Source organism: Furipterus horrens, unplaced genomic scaffold (genome assembly GCF_987537825.1).
Source record: "Furipterus horrens unplaced genomic scaffold, mFurHor1.1.pri manual_scaffold_4, whole genome shotgun sequence".
NCBI classification, from domain to species: Eukaryota; Metazoa; Chordata; class Mammalia; order Chiroptera; family Furipteridae; genus Furipterus; species Furipterus horrens.
Genome location: NW_028327174.1, coordinates 22,617,636 through 22,637,271, shown reverse-complemented (window position 1 = coordinate 22,637,271; position 19,636 = coordinate 22,617,636). Strand labels below are relative to the sequence as shown.

General features: G+C 40.0%; 1 protein-coding gene across 1 annotated transcript in view; it reads left to right on the top strand.

Annotated features, from left to right (window-relative positions):
* LOC150011305 (scavenger receptor cysteine-rich domain-containing protein DMBT1-like) overlaps window positions 1–19,636 on the top strand; it is a 199,303-nt gene that overhangs the window by 16,308 nt on the left and 163,359 nt on the right. The window contains 3 exon segments of the mRNA XM_090275094.1: window positions 8,595–8,684; window positions 8,762–9,076; window positions 10,498–10,812. Of these exon segments, the coding sequence (XP_090131220.1) occupies window positions 8,595–8,684; window positions 8,762–9,076; window positions 10,498–10,812 (720 nt within the window).

The window sequence follows — 19,636 nt, the reverse complement described above, 5'->3', positions numbered from 1 at the left end:
ATTGCTGTAATCCATAGTTAGTCTAAAATATCCATCAGTTTTTCTCACAGGTCACTACTAGACAGACCCTTAAATGAGGCCTAATTTCTTGATGTACCCCAGGTATGCTATTTTAAGTTAGTCATTTGAGTGGGTTTAGGTAATTTTAAGGTTCCCACACAGCAGGTCAATTGAAACAGAATAGGGAACATATTTGCACATCCCTTTTCCCAGTGGTTTGGATAAGGGCAGAGTCCTCTACTTAGACTCACAGATATCCTTATAACACATGCTGATAGGTGTAAGGCAAAAAAATACACTATGTCTATTCATAAATTCTTACTTACAGCCATAGTTTTACCTGCATCCTTCTAAAATTACATCACCATATCCTCTTAATTTACTTATATTCCTCTTTCACTTATCATTTCAGTCATAGTTATGACAGTACATTGAGCATCAGTAATTACAAAACTAATTCTAACCACTTCCAAGCCATTTTGCCCCTTCCAGTTCACATAGCTTTCTGTCCTCTAGGGGCATCTGTGCCTTAGCACACCTGTCACTCAGGGCTCTAATCCTTTACTTTACCTTCTGCCATTTTAATTGGCACTGACTATAATAAACCTACAGAATCCTCTTTTGTGTAACCAGTGACAATTATAAATTCATTGGCCTAGGAGTAATCAAATTAATTTATTATAGTCTTTTTACAGTTTGGGAAGTTGTTGAGGCAGCCAGACCACCTAATCTCTTAGGTTGATTCATTAAAATTTTAGTAGCTACTCCCTCTTTCTCCTCCTATTTTGTTCAATTTTTGTCAACCATTTGAACATTTTCATTCAGTCTAATTGTCCCAAGGTGTTTTTATAACCTTGTTATTTTCTTTCTTTTGAAAAATTCTAATCATTTTTACATCATTCAGCACCATTTACAGTAGCTGACAAGAAGATCCACAACAATTACTTTGACATCATCTTGTCTCCCCAATAATAGGCAAATAGGGATCCCAAGCAGCAAAACCACTTTTATTACAGCACTAGCCATCGCCTGGGTCAGAGGCATAGAATAAGGAAAACTATACTATCATTATATAAGCAACCTTAAGATGCTTGCATTCTCAAGTTTTCAGCACCCTCAGAGGCAGGATCCCATTTAAGACTACAGTTGGACAATTTTCTTCTTTACAGTATGAGTTATGCATGCCTGCCTTTATATAACTCACTTTATGAGGAGTTTCTCTCAGATACATGGTAATGGAAAAAATACAATTAAGAGAAAGAAGAATATAAAAGAAAAAAGACTTCTAAACAGAGTTTGTCTCTCTATCCACATTTTAATATAAACTGTAGCAAATGGAGGGTCCTGAATAAGACTGGGCATGCTCTTCCATTCATCAGAATCTAGTACAAAAGAAATACTTTTCTATCTCCCATGCATAAAATCTATCAAGGAATTCCAGCCAAGATGGAGGTCTAGACATACATGCTGAATCTCCCTCCACACCTAAGAAGGAACACAACTACCTCAAAACTAGAGACAACCAGAAGTCCCAGAAAATCGAGCTGTATCGAAGTCAAAGAAACAAAGATAGAAGAAATACTTATCCAGACAGGTAGGAGGAGCAGAACCAGGGCAGAATGGATGCAGTATGGTAGTGGCAGCAGCAGTGGAGCAGCAGGCCAACAGATAGTGCAGTCAAACATTTAAAAGAGTAGAGAGGGACACCTGGGGAGCACTCCCAGCACCAGAACAGAACGCACAGTTCACTATTCCATCACCAGAGACAATAAAGCCTCATTGCCTCTGACTGTGCAAACCAGTGGGGGTTGGGGCAGAGGCAGAAACTACCAGTCTCTCAGCTGAGTCCATTTGTTCAAAGGGCCCAAATAGTCCTAGAACATCCGCAGCCCCACCCACTCTGGGAACAACGGCCAGGGCAACAGCTAGCGAGGCACCAGACCCATTCAGAAGTGGACAAGTGCCTGGAAAAGGGGCAAATTCTGAGCTAGCAACATTTTTCCCTCTCAGATCCCTCCCACTCACACAGTGCCACAACATGGTGAAATAGATCACTCTGTACTGACGAATAGCTAAGGCTCTGCCCCTTACAATGTAACAGGTGACACAGCTCTACCTAACACATAGAGGTAAATAAACACAGGAGCCAGTCAAGCTGAGGGGACAGAGAAGAATGGCCCAAAAGGGGGAATTAATCAAGGTTCCAGTGGGAGAACTAAGTGATGAGGAGATAGCCAACCTAACAGATGGAGAATTCAAAACACTGGTGATAAAGATGCGCACAGACTTGACAGATATCCTTAAGTATGGCAAATGCATAAGGGAAGAAGTGAAGGCTATGCTAAATGAAACAAAGAAAAATCCACACAAAACTAATGTTGAAGAGAAGGAAGCAGGGGTTCAAATCAATTATTTCAAGTATAAGGAAGAAAAAAACAGTCAACCAATACAAAATGAGGAAACAAGAATTGAATAAAATGAGGAGAAGCTTAGGAACCTCTGGGACAACTTTAAACGTGCCAACATCCAAATCATAGAGGTGCCAGAAGGAGAAGAGGAAGAGCAAGAAATCGAAAGCTTATGTGAAAAATAATGAAGGAAAACTTCCCAAACTTGGCAAAGGAACTAGACACACAAGTCCAGGAAGCACAGAGAGTCCCAAACAAGCTAGACCCAAAGAGGACCACAACAAGATACATCATCATTAAAATGCCAAAGGTTAAAGTTAAAGAGAGAATCTTAAAAGCAGCAAGAGAAAAGCAGAGAGTTACCTACAAAGGGGCCCCTATAAGACTATCAGCTGATTTCTCAAAAGAAACTTTGCAGACAAGAAGAGACTGGCAAGAACTATTCAATGTGATGAAAAGCAAGGACCTACAACCAAGATTACTCTGTCCAGCAAAGCTGTCATTTAAAATGGAAGGGCAGATAAAGTGCTTCCTAGACAAGGTAAAGCTAAAGGAGTTCATCATCAGCAAGCCAGTATTATATGGAATGTTAAAGGGACTTATTTAAGAAAAAGAAGATCAACAATATGAACATTAAAATGACAACAATCTCAAAACTATCAAACTGAATAAAATAAAAACAAAATAAACTAAGCAAAAAACAAGCACTCGAACAGAATCATAAGTGTGGGGATCATTTGCAGGGTTATCAGCTGGGAGGGAGAAGGGGGAGAAATAGGTAAATGGTGCAGGGATCAAGAAGCATAATTGGTTGGTACAAAATAGACAGGGGGATGTAAAGAATAATATAGGAAAGGGTGAAGCCAAAGAATTTATATGCTCAACCCATGGACATGAACTAAGTGGGGTGGGATTGCTGGAGGGAAGCAGGTATCGGGAAGAGGGGAGCAAAGGAAAAAGAAATTGAGACTACTGTAACAACATAATCAATAAAATACACCTTTAAAAAATAAAATAAAATAGAAAAAATAATCTATCAAGAAATGTTTTGGGGAAAATGCTTATACTGTCTCACAAAGTGGCTAAACTCTTTGACTTAATATCCCCATGTTTTAGAAGTACTTGACTTTTTTCCCCTGCAACATGTAAGATCACTTTTTGATCATCAGTGGGACAGGGACCATACTGTGATCTCAGAAGATATCCACACAACTCCTTTATGGTGTTGTGGCCTTCCCTTGTACAACATAAGTCATGAGCCACAACTCTGAGGCTCTGGCAGCTTCAGACTGCTTCTCTTATTTTTATCTTGACTAATAGAAACAAAAGTAGCAAAGGTACCATATTCACTCATTTGGATAAGGCAAATATCTTTGCAGAAATTTATAAGCAAATTTGAAAATCTATATGGAATAATAAGGGCAAACAATTTTGAAAAAAAGACCAAATCTGGAAGCTCCTGATTTCAAGACTAACTCTCGTCGGCAGCCGTCCGTCTCGAGAGACGATGGTGTAGCTTCTTCAGAGTCCATCTGCACCGCCAAGAATGGCCGTGCAGTCCGACTCGGGAGTGACATGGTATCTGTCTCCTCCCGTGTTGAATCGACATCTTGCGATGACGCTGAAGCTACAGAGCCTGGGCAGGGTAATATGGAGGGTCTGCTGTTGCCCATGCAGCAGACCCCCCCTCTCTTCGCAGCTGAAGGGTCCAAGGGAAAGACGGAGTCGATACAGCTTGGGTTCAGGTGCGCCGCAGGAGTTGCCGGTGTTGACTACAACGTCAAACCGCCTTAGGGACTCCGGCTCCGGATTTTCTGTCGGGGTTTACTCCCTTAGCCTTTCCCCTGAAGAGGTATGCCGCAAGGCAGCGGAGGTTTTTTGGAGTCAGAGTTTTCCTTCTCTGATGTACCCTGACTGGAAGATCGAACCAGCGACACTTAGCTCGCAGGCCGACGCTCAATCCACTGAGCTAAACCAGCCAGGGCAAAGACTAACTCTAAAGCTGCAATAACTAAGACAGTATTGTCTCAGAGTAAGAATAGATACATAGAGATCAGTGGAGCAGAATACAAAGTTCAGAAATGGACTCAATATATGTAAAAGTTGATTATATACAAAAATGTTATTATGAATTAAATTGTGCCCCCGCACATAAAATTCATATGTTGACATCCAACACCCAATATCTCAGAATATGACTGTATTTGGAAATAGGGCTTTTAAAGAGGTAATTAAGGTAAATAAGGTCATATGGGTCAGCCCTAATCCAATATGACTGGTATCCTTATAAGAAGAGATTAAGATGCAGACACACATGGAAGAAAGATCATGTGAAGACACAGGGACAAGACAGCTATCTACAAGCCAAGAAAAAAGGCCAGCCTGGAACAGATCCTTCCCTCATAGCCCTCATAGAAAATCAACCTTTTCAACACCTTAATCTCAAACTTCTAGCCTCTAGAATTGTAACAGAATAAATTTTTGTTGCTGCAGCCACCCTGTTAGTGGTACTTTATTATGACAGCCTAGTACAGATGTTAAAATATTGGAGGACATATATATTTTCAAAAATGATGTTGGAATAAAAATATCTGTCTGGGTCAAAAAATTAACCACAGCCCTTACTTCACATGATACAAAAAACAAAAACCTCAAAATGATTGCCAATCAACCTATATGTAAAATGTTTAACTATTAAACCTCTAAAAGAAAACATAGGAGAAAATTTGGGGGAACTTGAGGTAGGCAAATATTTCTTAAGGCATTAAACATTCAAAAACTAAGAATTAGACTTCATCATTAATGATTAAGGATATTTAAATTAAAGTATATGGAGAAAATCTCTTCACTAACTATAATAACTAAAAGATTTGCAATTCCAGCTTTGGCAAAGATGAGAAGCAAATAGAGCTCCATACATTGCTTATGGTGATGTAAGAGATACAAACACTTTGAAAAAAGAAAACATTTTAGTTCAACATGCATTTAAATGTTATCCAACAATTCTACTACCAGACATTTCCTTGGGAGAAATAAAAATTTAGGTCCACAAAGATTTGAGCATTAATGTTCATAAGATCTTTATTAAAAATAATAAAAAGGGTAAACAACTTAAATTTTATTAATGGAAGAATGATTAAACAAATTATTGTATATTCAAACAATGGAAGACTTTTCAACCATAAAGAGGACAAACTGATAAATGCAACTATACAGGTAAATCTCAAAAACATGCTGAGAAAAAGAAGCCATACAAAAAGCAATACATAGGATATGATTCCATTGCATTCTACAAGATGTAAACTAAACTATGTGATGGAAGGCAGATCAAAGTTTGCCTAGGAACTGGGTTGTGAAGTGAGGGATGTATTGGCTGCCAAGGCAAATGGAAACTTTTGGGGTTCACATTCCTTCTCTGTTAAGGTGGTCGATTATAAAGGTGTATGCATTTGTCAAAGCATCAAAATGTACTACTGATATCGTCGTCGGCAGCCGTCCGTCTCGAGAGACGATGGTGTAGCTTCTTAAGAGTCTATCTGCACCGCCGAGAATGGCTGTGCAGTCCAACTCGGGAGTGACACGGTATATGTCTCCTCCCGTGTTGAATCGACATCTTGCGATGACGCTGGAGTGTCCTCTCCAGTGAAGCTGAAGCTACAGAGCCTGGGCAGGGTGATATGGAGGGTCTGCTGTTGCCCATGCAGCAGACCCCCCCTCTCTTCGCAGCTGAAGGATCCAAGGGAAAGACGGAGTCAATACAGCTTGGCTTCAGGTGCGCCGCAGGAGTTGCCGGTGTTGACTACAATGTCAAACCGCCTTAGGGACTCCGGCTCTGGATTTTCTGTCAGGGTTTACTCCCTTAGCCTTTCCCCTGAAGAGGTATGCCGCAAGGCAGCGGAGGTTTTTTTTGGAATCAGAGTTTTCCTTCTCTGATACTACTGATATAGATGTATTTTATTGCATGAAAAGTACACCTTGACAGAGTTGATTTTACTGGTTTTGTTTGTTTCTAGATTAATTCTACTGTGGTCCAAAATTACGGGTTTTTTAATCACTTTTTCTTAATTTTCCTTTGAAAATTTTTGAACTCATATTTCCTATAGCATACAATTAGTCCTGGCAAATGGCCTACATGCCCTTGAGAATAACATGTATTCTGCAGTTTTCAGGTCCATAATAGTTAAATCCTACCATTATATATTTCAAATACCTATTGATTGTTTTTGTTGGCTTGTTCTATCAGTTACTGAGATACGTGTTTTTAATTTGTTTTTCTGAATAACAAGAGCTCTATAACCCTCACCAACAGATTCTAAAAAGTCCATAGGCCTCCTGCCAATAGTCTCTTTAAGGCCCTTTCAAGGCCTACAGCCTTGACCCAAAAGACATGGCACATGTTTGGGGTTACTATGAATAAAGATGTTATAAACATTCATGTTCAAGTCTTTTTTCAGACAAACGTTTTTAATTCACTTTATTAGAAGTTACTTAAAGTCAAACATTTCTCTTTCTATTTAGTGGTAGCATTCTCAATAACATGGTAATTGTTCTGTTTATTAACTCTGCCTAACAAATTTTCCCAAAAAACTTAACAGCTGAAAACAAATAATGCATGTCGTTTTGCTCATGATTTCCTGGGTCAAGAACTTGAGAAAGACTCAAGTTGGCAGTACTGTCTTGGGGTGTCTTGTGTGGTTTCACTTAGATGTAACCTAAGGCTAAAGTCATCTGAAGGCTTAAGTAAATTGGAAACCCAGGTGGCTCCCTTACATGGAAAACACCTGGTAGTTCAGCTTAACAAGAGCACCTGCATAGGGCCTCTCCAGGATAGTCTCAACACAGTCAGACTTCCCTTAAAGCAAACGTCCTACATGAACCACAGGAAGGTGCACATTTTTCTGACCTAGTGCTGAGAATTAAGCAGTGATGCCTTCGCTGTATTTTATTGCTTACAAGCAACTCACAAAGGTCAGCCAACATCCAGTGAAGGAGACATGAGCCTCACTTCTCAAAGTTATCAAAGATAACTTTGCATTATCAAATATTTTGTGGAAATGTTTTAAAAATTTATTAAACATTAATGAGTTAAAAATCCCACTGTGACTGTGCATTTTCTAATTTCTTCTACCTTTAGTTTTGTCAATTATTGCTTTAGAAATCTAGGACTTCATCTATGTAAAGTTGGACCTTTTCACCATGTCTCTATTTCCCCTATTTGTATTTTCTATCCTTCGTCTTTCTGTGCTTTATTCTGTATATTTGCCTCTGATCTTCTGTTCTACTATTTCTACTATATGATGATCTGATGTGCCACTACACTCCTTTTTTTTAGTTCTGCTGACTATCTAAGCCTTAGAATTTTTATTTGCTTTTTGTAATAACTTTTCTGCCAAATATGTTTTGTATCATTTAATTCTATGAACATTTTAATTACAGTTGTTTAAACTTCTTTTCAGGTAACTCCAAGCCATATGCCTGTGAAAATCTTTCTAATGTCACCATTTTCCTCTTGGGTTTCCATGAGATCTCTTCTATATGGGAATTTTCTCAATGACCGACATTGTAGATAAAAATTGTAGAAATCCTTCAGAAAGCATTTTGTTTTGCTTCCTCCAGGTACCTGATTTAAGGATGAATTGCCTTATTTAAAAGGAAGTGCAGTGATTAAAAGCTGAGCATCCATTTTTGTGAAAAATATTTTTAGTTCACTTTTCTCTCTCTGCTACAAGGATTCTGGTTAACAGGGGTGGTCCTCCATGGCTCACCCTGAATTATGTTGTGTGTTCCCCAAACCCTGTGAGTCTGGCAAAATCTAAACTGAGCTTTTCAGAGTCTCAGCTATTTGAACGGACAACATCCTCAAGGGGTATGTGGATCGCCTCTGCCCTTTACTTCTTCCTGACAGCTTGGCTCCTTAAATTCTCACTGCCTTGGGAGCTCTGCAACACTTTCAAAGAGTATTGATACATTCCAGCTTTTTCTAAACTCATTTTTCACTGAATACTTGGCTTAAAAAAGAAACTTTGTCATTGTCAGAAGCAGAGCTCTCCATAGAGAAGGTGAACTCTAGTATTATGATAACATTACTCTTAACACCCAGCTTTCATCGCAGACCCCATCGCTAGGTTACCATGAAATTCAATTTCCGGCTCTTCAACCCTACACACCATCTGTCTGTTTCTGTAGGAAACCAGACCCAGGTGCTGCCCCAGTGCGACTCCGTGTATGAACCAGCAGGCTCTGCAGCCTCAGAGGACAGCGCTGCCAACCGCTCAGGTGAGGCCTCCCACAGGATCAGGAACCCTCCTCTTCCTCTGTGTAAGTGCCCCACTGCCCTGACTCTCTCTCCTCAGAGAGCAGACAGCTCCGCCTGACCGACGGGGACAGTCGCTGTGCCGGCAGAGTGGAGATCCTTCACCAGGGCTCCTGGGGCACCATCTGTGATGACAGCTGGGACCTGAACGATGCCCAGGTGGTGTGCAGACAGCTGGGCTGTGGAGAAGCCCTCAATGCCACGACCTTTGCTCACTTTGGGGCAGGATCAGGCCAGATCTGGCTGGATGACGTGAACTGCACAGGAAAGGAATCTCACCTGTGGATGTGCCCTTCTCGAGGTTGGGGACAGCATGACTGCAGGCACAAGGAGGACGCAGGGGTCATCTGCTCAGGTCTGCGCTGCACATTGCCCACTGGCTGGGGAGGAAGTGGGGGCCCTCAAGGATGAGTCTGAGCCCCAAGGAGGTGTTGCTGAAAGGGACCAAGGAGAAGGAAGCTTCCTTCCACAGTGCCTGTCTGCCTAGCAAATATGATTGGTGTTTTCATTTCCTCCTGCAGCAGCTGAGGCTCTGGTCCTTCCTTCTCAGCAATATCTCCAGACAAAGCCATTTTTACAGTTTCCATGGAAGGCAGGTTGACTCTTCAGGTGCTTGTGGTAGTAAAATCGTGAGAGCCTACTGATGCTGTAATGAATGACCATGTGATTCAACACAGCACAAATGTGTTATTTCATAGTTCTGCACAGTAGGAGTCTGACAAGGGTCTCACCGGGCTGACATCAAGGTGTCAGCAGGGCTGCATTATTTTTTTTTTTAAATATGTTTTATTGATTATACTGTTACAGTTGTCCCAATTTCTTTTCCCTCTGCTCCCCTCCACCCTGTGACCCCCCTCCCTCCAGTTGTCCCCCCATTTTAGTCCATGTCCATTGGTTGTGCATACAGTTCTTCTCAACCTCTCTCTGTCTACTCCATTCCCTCCTACTATGCTTCTTAATTCCTGTGCCATCTCCCTCCCTTTCCCCCCTTTCCTCTCCCTGCTGACCTCTCCCCCCTAATGTTCCCCATACCTATAATTCTTTTTCCACTCTCGTTGCCTACTTAGTTTGCCTTTGTTTCCATTCCCTAGCTCCTGTTGTTGGTTGCTGGAGGCTCTGGGGAAGATTTCTTCTCTCTGCCTGTCCTACATTCTAAAGCTGCTGTGCACTCATTCCTTGCCAGCATGCTCCCTTTTCTTTCTTCAAACATCGGTGTCCCCTGTGACCATTCTTCCTTAGTCACATTTCCCTCTGAAGTAAAGATGGGAAAGTGTATTTGTTTGTAAGGACAGTGGGTCTAAAGATGTGATTAGAATGAACTCATCTGGTTAATCCATGATATCTAAATTAATCCAACCATCCCAAAGTCCTTAGTAACTATAGAGCCCCTTTTGCCATAAAAGGTAACATTTAAAGGGTCCCATGGGGCAGGAGGTTGAAATCTTTGGGGATCCATTAGTTCACCTACCACCCACTATCCACACTCCCTTCCACATACTGTCTCAGAGTTTTGTCAGGAAGCAGGATTCAGCTTCCCTCCCTGCACAGGGTCTAGGCTGGTGTTCCTCTCTGTACATATTCCACTGCATCATTATGGTAGATAGATAGACACAAATGGACAAAGTCAGGGAAAGGGGACTCAAACTTCAGTCTTGCCACTTAGTGGGTTTCTCCTCAGCAGAGCCAGTGAGGTGTGTTCACATTGTCTGGGAGAGAGAAAAATGCAGAGCTTTGAGTGGAATGCTCACTGTGACATTTTCCCCCCTTCACTTTTAGAGTTCCTGGCCCTGAGGATGGTGAGCAAGGACCAGGAGTGTGCTGGGTGGCTGGAAGTTTTCTACAATGGGACCTGGGGCAGTGTCTGCCGCAGCCCCATGGAAGCCATCACCGTGTCCATTATCTGCAGACACCTTGGCTGTGGTGACAGTGGTGACCTTGACTCTTCTGTTGATTTAAGGGGAGGTTCTAGACCCCGGTGGGTGGATGGAATCCGGTGTCGGAACACTGATATGTCTCTCTGGCAGTGTCCTTCTGACCCTTGGAAACACCGTTCATGCTCTCTAAAGGAGGAAGCTTATATCACGTGTGCAGGTATTTACTGTCTGTTTCTATGCATCTGTCCCACCCCTGTAGGATGCTGTTAGTGATATTTATGTTTTCAAATCTAAGGGATGACTTTAAGATGAGTGTACAAAATAAAGTTGGATGAAGATGATTTAATCCACATGTTGCAATCTTGTTTCAAAAGAAAAAATGATAAAACCTCTGCTTGTAGCAATTTATGTGAAAAATATCAGGGAGATTGGGAAAAAAAAACATGTGGCCATCCTAATAATACTCTGAGAAACTTTCTAAGGAATTGCTAACTACTTAGGAGTCATTAAAGATCTGCCCAGCACCTTAAAGTAAGTAAGGAGCAGAGCAGAGAATCAGTCCTGATTGCTTCATCTCTTTAACTTGTGATGTTTTACTCTGAATGCATCTGTACCACTTAGACTACTTCTCAAGTCAGTCTATTCATTGAGTGTAACTGAGTGGCTGTAGGTACAGATTTATACTTTAGGTAAGAGGACAGAGAAGAGAAAAATTATAGTCACTGCTCTCATAGAGTTTACAATCTAGTGCTGAAAACACTCATGAGGCAGAAATTTCAGGTGACATGAAGAATGAGAAAGTATTTGGAATGTGTAATATATGCAAAAGAAGAAATCATATTTAGATGGAGAACTACAGGATGAGTACGAGTTTCTCAAAAAGATAAAAGTGGACAGGTATTTTGATCATAGTAACTGCTAAGTTGGAATAAGACATAGTATATTTGAGGTACCGAGAACATTTTGTCATGGCCAGAGCAGAGAGAAGGTGAAGGGGGATACAGAATTAGCAAAGCATTAGCCTGGAATGGAGAGCAGAGCAAAGACTTCTGTTAAGCAGGACCCATGAGAATAATCCTATAAAAGGATTTTTTATCTTGGCTGCCACATCATAGAGAACCATCAGAGGTCAGTAGCCTCATTCCCCATATTTTTCTGCTTGAATTTGTCTCTTCTAAGAGACCCTCATTATATTTTATCTTCTTGGATGATCCTTCATCTTCTGGGCTTTCTTCTTTACTATTGTGTACTCTCTGCTCCCTCATTCCACTCTCCCAAAATATTCTGCAGTCCACTGGAATCTGGAGCCCATCATCTGCAAATTCCCTTTTACTCTCAATGCTCCCTTCACATCTATGTTCAGATCAAAGCCCAACTTGCCCCTTAAAATATTGATTTTCCTATCAATTGGAGACTGTGTGTTTCTCTTTCAACACACTTTTCCCTGGGCTGAGACTTGGATTAGGTATGCTCCTTGCTCTCAATTGTTGTTATTTTCAACAATTCCTCATCTGTGGTTCTTCTCAATATCACCTTATGTTGAAATTAACACCATGAGGCAATACCACCTACTACTTCTGTTTGTTGATGTTACCATCCAAGCTTCTCGTCACCCCCTCCTCCTTGTCCACTGATGACTGCAGCACCAGGCTCACCAGGTTCTTCATCTATGTCTTACTCCTTGAACCATTAGTAGGTAGTTCCACATACGTAAATGCAACTAAGGTAATAAAACTGGCCTCTCAGTTGGCTAAATTCCTCATTTCTAAGCACCTTCCCTTCGCTCCCACCTCTGGCTATGCAAACACTACCAACCATCAGTACCTGTACATTTTGAAATCTTGATTTCTTTATTCCATTCTCTGATTGTAGCTTCTTATCTATGGTTCTAAACTTTAACCATCCTTTATAATAATTCTCATCCTCATGGAGATACCCAATCTTTCCCCTACTGATTTTCTTCTTCGTCTTCTCTCCTCTTGTCTTCACATTTTTTTAGCCATATTAGATAATATGATCCAATATTATAATCATTTTCCTTTAACTACACTCAATCCCTTTGCCTCCTCTTCGTCAGTCTCATAAGACACAAACATGAGCATGATTAAAGTCAACTACCTAACTACTCTTTCCCTGTATTAGACAAATGAAGCAAGAAAGAAACACACAGCCTGTTCCTAGCCTATATCTGAATTCACGGACACAATATCTAATGGACATTCCACACTGCCCTTAAGTTTTACTGTACTTCTCCAATATGTGTGCTTGCCCTATCTTTAAAATTATATTTTACATATGATGCATTGTCCTCACACTGTCAAAATTTGATTCCATTCTCAAATCACAATCTTGTATCTTACCTCACTGAGAAATTAGAACAGAAATAAATCCTTGCCTTCCTTTCAACACATCTACTGACTTGTGGTCCATGCACAGGCTCTCTACTTGGCTCCAATATCAGTGGCCTTAGTCCTTATCTTAGGCCAGCTCTTCTGCTCAGGCAGTAGAATCTGATCACACTCATCTTGTCAAAGTCTTCAGATCTTCAATTATGCCCTCTTCCTCAGCATCATTAACACCTTTCTGTCTCTCGGTATGGCCTCACGTGTCTCACAAACAACATTCTTCCTCAACCTAGTTTCTCTCCCTAGCTAATACCCCATCCTTCTTTTTTCTCTGCAACAGCCATGTTTCCAAAAGTCTGGTCCTTAATCACTCACATATCCACACTTTTGTGTCTCACACTATTTTGAATGTATCCATTTAAGTTTTAGGCCCCAACATTGCTCAGAATCAGAAGAATATAATATATAACAAATCATTCTGTCTTCATTATTCTTTCCTTTTACTTTTTAAGTATAGTATAGTAATTACATTGTTACAGTAGTATCAATTTTTTTCCCTATGCTCCCCTCTGCCTAGTACCCCCCTTCACTCCAGCAATCCCACCCACTTAGTTCATGTCCATGGGTCATGCACATAAGTTATTTGGCTTCACCCTTTTCTATATTATTTTTAACTCCCCCTGTCTATTTTATACCAACTAATTATGCTTCTTAATCCCTGCACCATTTCTCCATTTCTCCTGCTTCCCCATCCCAGCTGAAAACCCTCCAAATGATTCCCATACCTATGATTCTGTTCCTATTCTGGCTTGCTTAGTTGGATTTTGTTTTTCCTTTTTAGATTCAGTTTTTGATAGTTGTGAGTTTGTTGTCATTTAAATGTTTATAGTTTTGATCTTCTTTTTCTTAAGTAAGTTCCTTTAACATTTCATATAATAATGGCTTGATGATGATGAACTCCTTTAGCTTTACCTTGTCTTGGAAGTACTGTATTTCCCACCCATTCTAAATGATAACTTTGCTGGATAGAGTAGTCTTGGTTTTAGGTCCTTGCTTTTCATCACATTGAATACTTCTTTTCACTCCCTTCTTGCCTGCAAAATTTCTTTTGTGATATCAGCTGATACTCCTATAGACAACTTTCTATAGGCAACTCTCTGCTTCTCTCATGCTTATTTTAAGATTCTCTCTTTATCTTGAACATTTGGCATTTTAATTTTGATGTGTCTCGGTGTGGTCCTCTTTGGGTCTAGGTTCTTTGGGACTCTCTGTGCTTCCTGGACTTGTATGTTTATTTCCTTCACCAAATTTGGGGAGTTTTCCTTCATTATTTTTTCTCATAATCTTTCAATTTCTTGCTCTTCCTCTTTTCCTTCTGACACCACTATGGTTCAGATGTTGGCACGTTTAAAATTGTCCCAGAGGTTCTAAGCCTCTCCTCATTTTTTTCAATTCTTATTTCCTCATTTTGTACTGGTTACTGTCTTTTTCTTCCTTATGTTCCAAAACACTGATTTGAACCCCGATATCCTTCCCTTCAACATTAGTTTTCTGTGGCTCTTCCTTCATTTCATTTAGCATAGCCTTCACTTCTTCCCTTATGCATTTGCCATACTCAAGCATATCTGTCAAGCCTGTTGAGCATCTTTATCACCAATGTTTTCAACTCTGTTGTCTGTTAGGTTGGCTACCTTCTTGTCATCTAGTTCTCCCACTGGAACCTTGATCTCTTCCCTCTTTTGGCCCATACTTCTCTGTCTTCTTATCTTGACAGTCTCCTCTGTTTGTTTGCCTCTGGGTCTTAGGTAGAGCTGTTGCACCTGTTACATTGTAAGGGCCAGAGCCTTAGGTATTCGTCAGTAAGGGTGACTTATTTCACCATTTTGTGGCACTGTATGTGAAGGAGGGGTCTGAGAGGGAACAATGCCACTTGCTCAGCACCTGCCCCCTTTCTAGGCACTTCTCCCACCTCCATAAGGGACTGGCGCCTCTCTAGCTGTTGCCCTCGCTGTTGTTCACAGAGGGAGTAGGTCTGCAGATGTTCTAGGATTGTGGTAGCCCTTTAAACAAGTGCACTCTGCTGGGAGACCTGCAGTTTCTTCCTCTGCCCCAACCCCCTCCCCCTAATCCCCACCCTGGTTGGCAGTCAGAAGCAATGAGGCTTTATTTTCCCTGGCGCTGAAACTGTGAGCTGTGCAGTCTTGTCTGGTTGTGGAAGTGCTCCCCAGGTGTCCCTCTCAACTTTTTAAAACGTGTGACTGTGCTTTCTGTCGGAATGCCACTGTCACCACTGCCACCACTGCTGCCACCACCACACCGCATCCTCTCCACCCTGGCTGCAGCCCTCCTACGTGTCTGGATGAGTATTTCTTCTTTATATTTTTGTTTGTTGGACTTCCATGAAGCTCGATTTTCTGGAATTCCTGGATGTGTATAGTTTTGAGGTAGTTGTATTTCTTCTTAGTTGTGGAAGGAGATGTAGCATGTCTGTCTACGCCTCTATCTAGGCCGGAAGTCCTGTCTTCATTATTCTTGACTTTCCAACAGCTTTCAACAGGTTGACTTCCCTTTCCTTCTCAATTTTCTTTTTCCTTCTGACAATCCCTTTCTTTCGTTGATTGTTCTCCTTATTCCACCTCACTGATTGTGCTCTTGTTCTTACAGGGTTGCAACTCCCGTGATCAGCTGTAGATTTTGAACATTCTTAGGGCTCAGGATCATACTCTTTCTTCTTCCTTAGCTATACTGCCTTCCTAAGGCCCATGGCCTAAATAACCTCTATATACTGACAACTAACTCCACATCTGTTCTTTGCCATTAACTCCAAACTCATATTTTCCATTGCTACATGACATCTCCACTTGAATATTAATTGGCCACTCAAGTTTAGCTCAAAGCAAGACTGTTTTTTATTTAATCTTCATTGTATTTTTTCCATTACCATTTAGTCCCCTTATACTCCCCTTCCCCCAGTAATCACCACACTGTTGTCCATGTCCATGAGTCCTTTTTCTTTTTTGTTCAATCCCTCCAGCCCCTACCTCTCCCAACTTAGCTGTCACAAAATACAATGTTTTATTCCACCTACTCAATCCCTGTACCTACATTTTTCCTTCCTACTATCTTTCTCACTTCAGTTAACCTCACTATCATTACTTAAGCTCAATAGATGGGATTCAATCTTCATTTCTTTCACTTTCCTTCCTCTCCATTTCAATATAACAATATGTTCTGTTGGCTTTCTCTTCAAATACATCCTTAATCCTTCTACTCTTGCTGTCTTCATTATCATCCTGTCCAGAAAATAATACTTCCTGTCTGGATCAATCAACAGTTGCTAGTGGTCATCTAGGGTCACCCTTTCTCCTCCATAATATATTTTTTATGTCAGTCAGTGATAAGTGTTAGAATTTAGTTTGCTTTTCTTTTCTTCTTCTTTTTTTTTTTTTTTTTTTTTTGCTCATAAGCCACCAATGGCTTTCTATTGAACTTAAGATGAAATTCAGATTTCTTACACTGGTTGACAAAGCCATACATGTTCCTTCCACTACACACCACTCAGTCCTCTCCTATCACTCTTCCACTCAATGGTATGTATATTGACTCTCTTTGTATTCATGAAATAGATAGCATGGGGAAAGTAAGGGAAGGCAGGTCAGCAATCCTTTTATGCTTTAATATGCTTTACCAGACAGATGGTATTAGTCATCTTATGATGTTGCACTAGCTGTTCTATCTGCTTTGCTTGCATGTCAACTTCTTCTCATTCAGTTCTCACTTTAAATATTAATTCCTTAGTGAGGCCCCTCACATCAATTTAAGTGATATTACTTCTCCCAAAATTCTTTAGTTTATACTCCTGACATTTGGTGCTTATCCCTAAACACACTGATTGCTTTCCTTGATATCTCTCCTGCAAAGTCCTATTCCTCTGAACAAGCAATTTTACATTTTATAGCATACCTTATGGTTCTCATAGTACTTTTCACTATGTGAAATCTTCATTTATTCATTTTATGTTTATTTTACATCTATCCTATAAATTCTATAATTCCATTTGATCAAGGACTTTGGCCTTTGTATTTACTATTGTATATCCAGGCTGTAACAGTTCCTGGCATACAATAGATATTCAAAAGAGTTTTTGAATAAATTTATAACCTGTTTGATTGTGGAGTCAAAATTAAAGATATTTTCATGAAGTATAATCAAAACTAATTGAAAGATGTTTAAGCTGGGAAGTAAATTAATCACTTTTGCATTAGAAAAACATCCTATGAGTCTAGCCATGTAATTCAGCTGGTTAGAGTATCATCCTAATACACCAAGTTTGCAGGCTCAATTCCTGATTAAAGCACATTTTAAAATCAACTAATGATGCATAAATAAGTGGAACAACAAATTGATGTTTACTCTCTCTCACACACATACACACTCCCCAATAAATAAATAAATAAATAAATAAATAAATAAAAGAAAACATCTTTTGAGTAAAAGATAAACAAAGGATTATTGCAGTGAAAATGTACATGCATAATGGTGACAAAATAGCTTGGAGGAGGCAAGGCTGACTTCTAAAAATATGGCAGAGCCTTTTATTAATATGGGATACACAGAAGATTATGGCAGAAATTCCATGGGCTGAGTTTTGGATTCGTTAAATTCAAAATGAATAAAAACACTCAGGTGGAAATGTCATTCGGCAATTTGAGTTTAGGAAGGAAATCTGGGTTGGAGATACAAATTTAGAAGTGTCATAGAGATGCTTAGATCAGAGTAGATAAGATCATTAGGAACATAAACTCCTAGGACAGAATCCAAGGAATGTTAACATTTAAAAACTGAGCAGAGCATTCAATGAACTGGAGCTGACAGAGAAAGTGGAGTCCAGGAAGTCAAGTTAAAAGAAAAGTTTCAAGGAAAGGGGAATGGTCATATTTGTTATATACTACTAAAACATTAAGTAAGTGAGAACTGAAATGTGTCCATTAAGGTCATTGCATGTCATTGGTTGTCTTAACTAGAACTATTTTGAGGGTGTAGTGTTGGGCAGAGGGTGAAAGCCAGAAATAAAAGTACCAAAGAATAAAATGATGTTGAAAATGCACGCTTTTGAGAAACTGTGAAGGGCAGAGAGTTGGAAGTAAGGTGCTGGAATATTACACCCAATGCTGGAAATAAATTTATTTTAGTTACCAAGGTGATGAGTGTGTTGACATGTATAGGATGAACTGCCTTTAGAAGTGATACTAGCACATTTCACTCTAGGTGCATGAGTGCCATTTGCAAAAAACAACTGGAAACCACATCACAGGGAGTCTGGAATTAGGATAACTAGCAGAAATGCCAGAGTAGATGTAGCCTGGTTGTTGGCCTCAGATTTGGAAGGACTCCAGTGGAAGAGGGAGAGGACTCACCATGAGCTGCTCCAGGGGGCAAGGCCCTGACTTGATGGATGGAGGTTACTAGGAGGCAGGTTCGGGTTTAGTTAAGTATCATAACACACTCTTGCCACTCTGATGGTCCCCCAGGCAATGAACACTATTACACATAAAGAATACCGGAGGCAAGAATGATGGCCAGCAGGCCTTTTCTTATGTCCCCTTTTCTTTTTTGTCTCTTCTCTGAATCAGCCGCAATTACTCCTGTGGGGCCTGCACCAAGCTGGGCACAAGGGAATTTGTGTTCTTTCCATTAGTTTGCTTTAAGATTAGAAAAAGCCAATTCCTTTCTCTTTCATTTAAATTATAAAAGCATTGCTTACTTACTGTAAGCAGGGAGGACATATAAAATGTAAAAGGGGAAACGAAATGTATCCTCAGACTCCTTGTTCATTCATATCTTCCTGATATAAATAGAATTAATGGACTAGTAAACACCATTTTCTAATTTCATTCATTTTCACTAAATCATATCCAAACTCATACCCATAAATGAATTTACTTTCATGGTGTTTTATTATTGGTTTTTACAAAATTGAGATTCAAGCATATATATTATTGTTAAATTGGTTTTCTTAATAATGTATTTTTCTTTTTTTAATTAGTTTATTTTATTAATTATGTTGTCACAGTAGTCCAAAATTTTTCCCCTTTGCTCCCCTCTACCCAGTACCCCCCTTCCCTCCAGCAATCTCACCCTCTTTAGTTCATGTCCACGGGTCATGCATATAGTTCTTTGGCTTCACTCTTTCCTATATTATTCTTAACTTCCCCCTGTCTATTTTGTACCAACCAATTATGCTCCTTAATCCCTGCACATTTTCCAGATTTTTCCCCCTTCCCTCTTGCAGCTGATAACTCTCCAAATGATCCCTATACCTATGATTCTGTTCCTATTCTGATTGGCTTAGTTGGATTTTGTTTTTCTTTTTTAGATTCAGTTGTTGATAGTTGTGAGTTTGTTGTCATAATCATGTATTTTTATGGTATTTTTTTCATTATCATTTTTCACCCTTGTATCCTCCTTCACCTGGACCCACCCTTCTTCCCTACCCCTGCAATCACCAACCACACTGTCCTCCAGGTAGATATAACTCATTTAAATAATGGCAGATATTTCATTCATGAGAAGTTGGTACTATAATTCATATAATGATTTGCTTATTTATTGATAGTACAATTACTTCCAATTTTCCTATGCAAATAATTTTGTGATAAATATTTTTGTCATGTATCTCTACATACTAGTGAATTT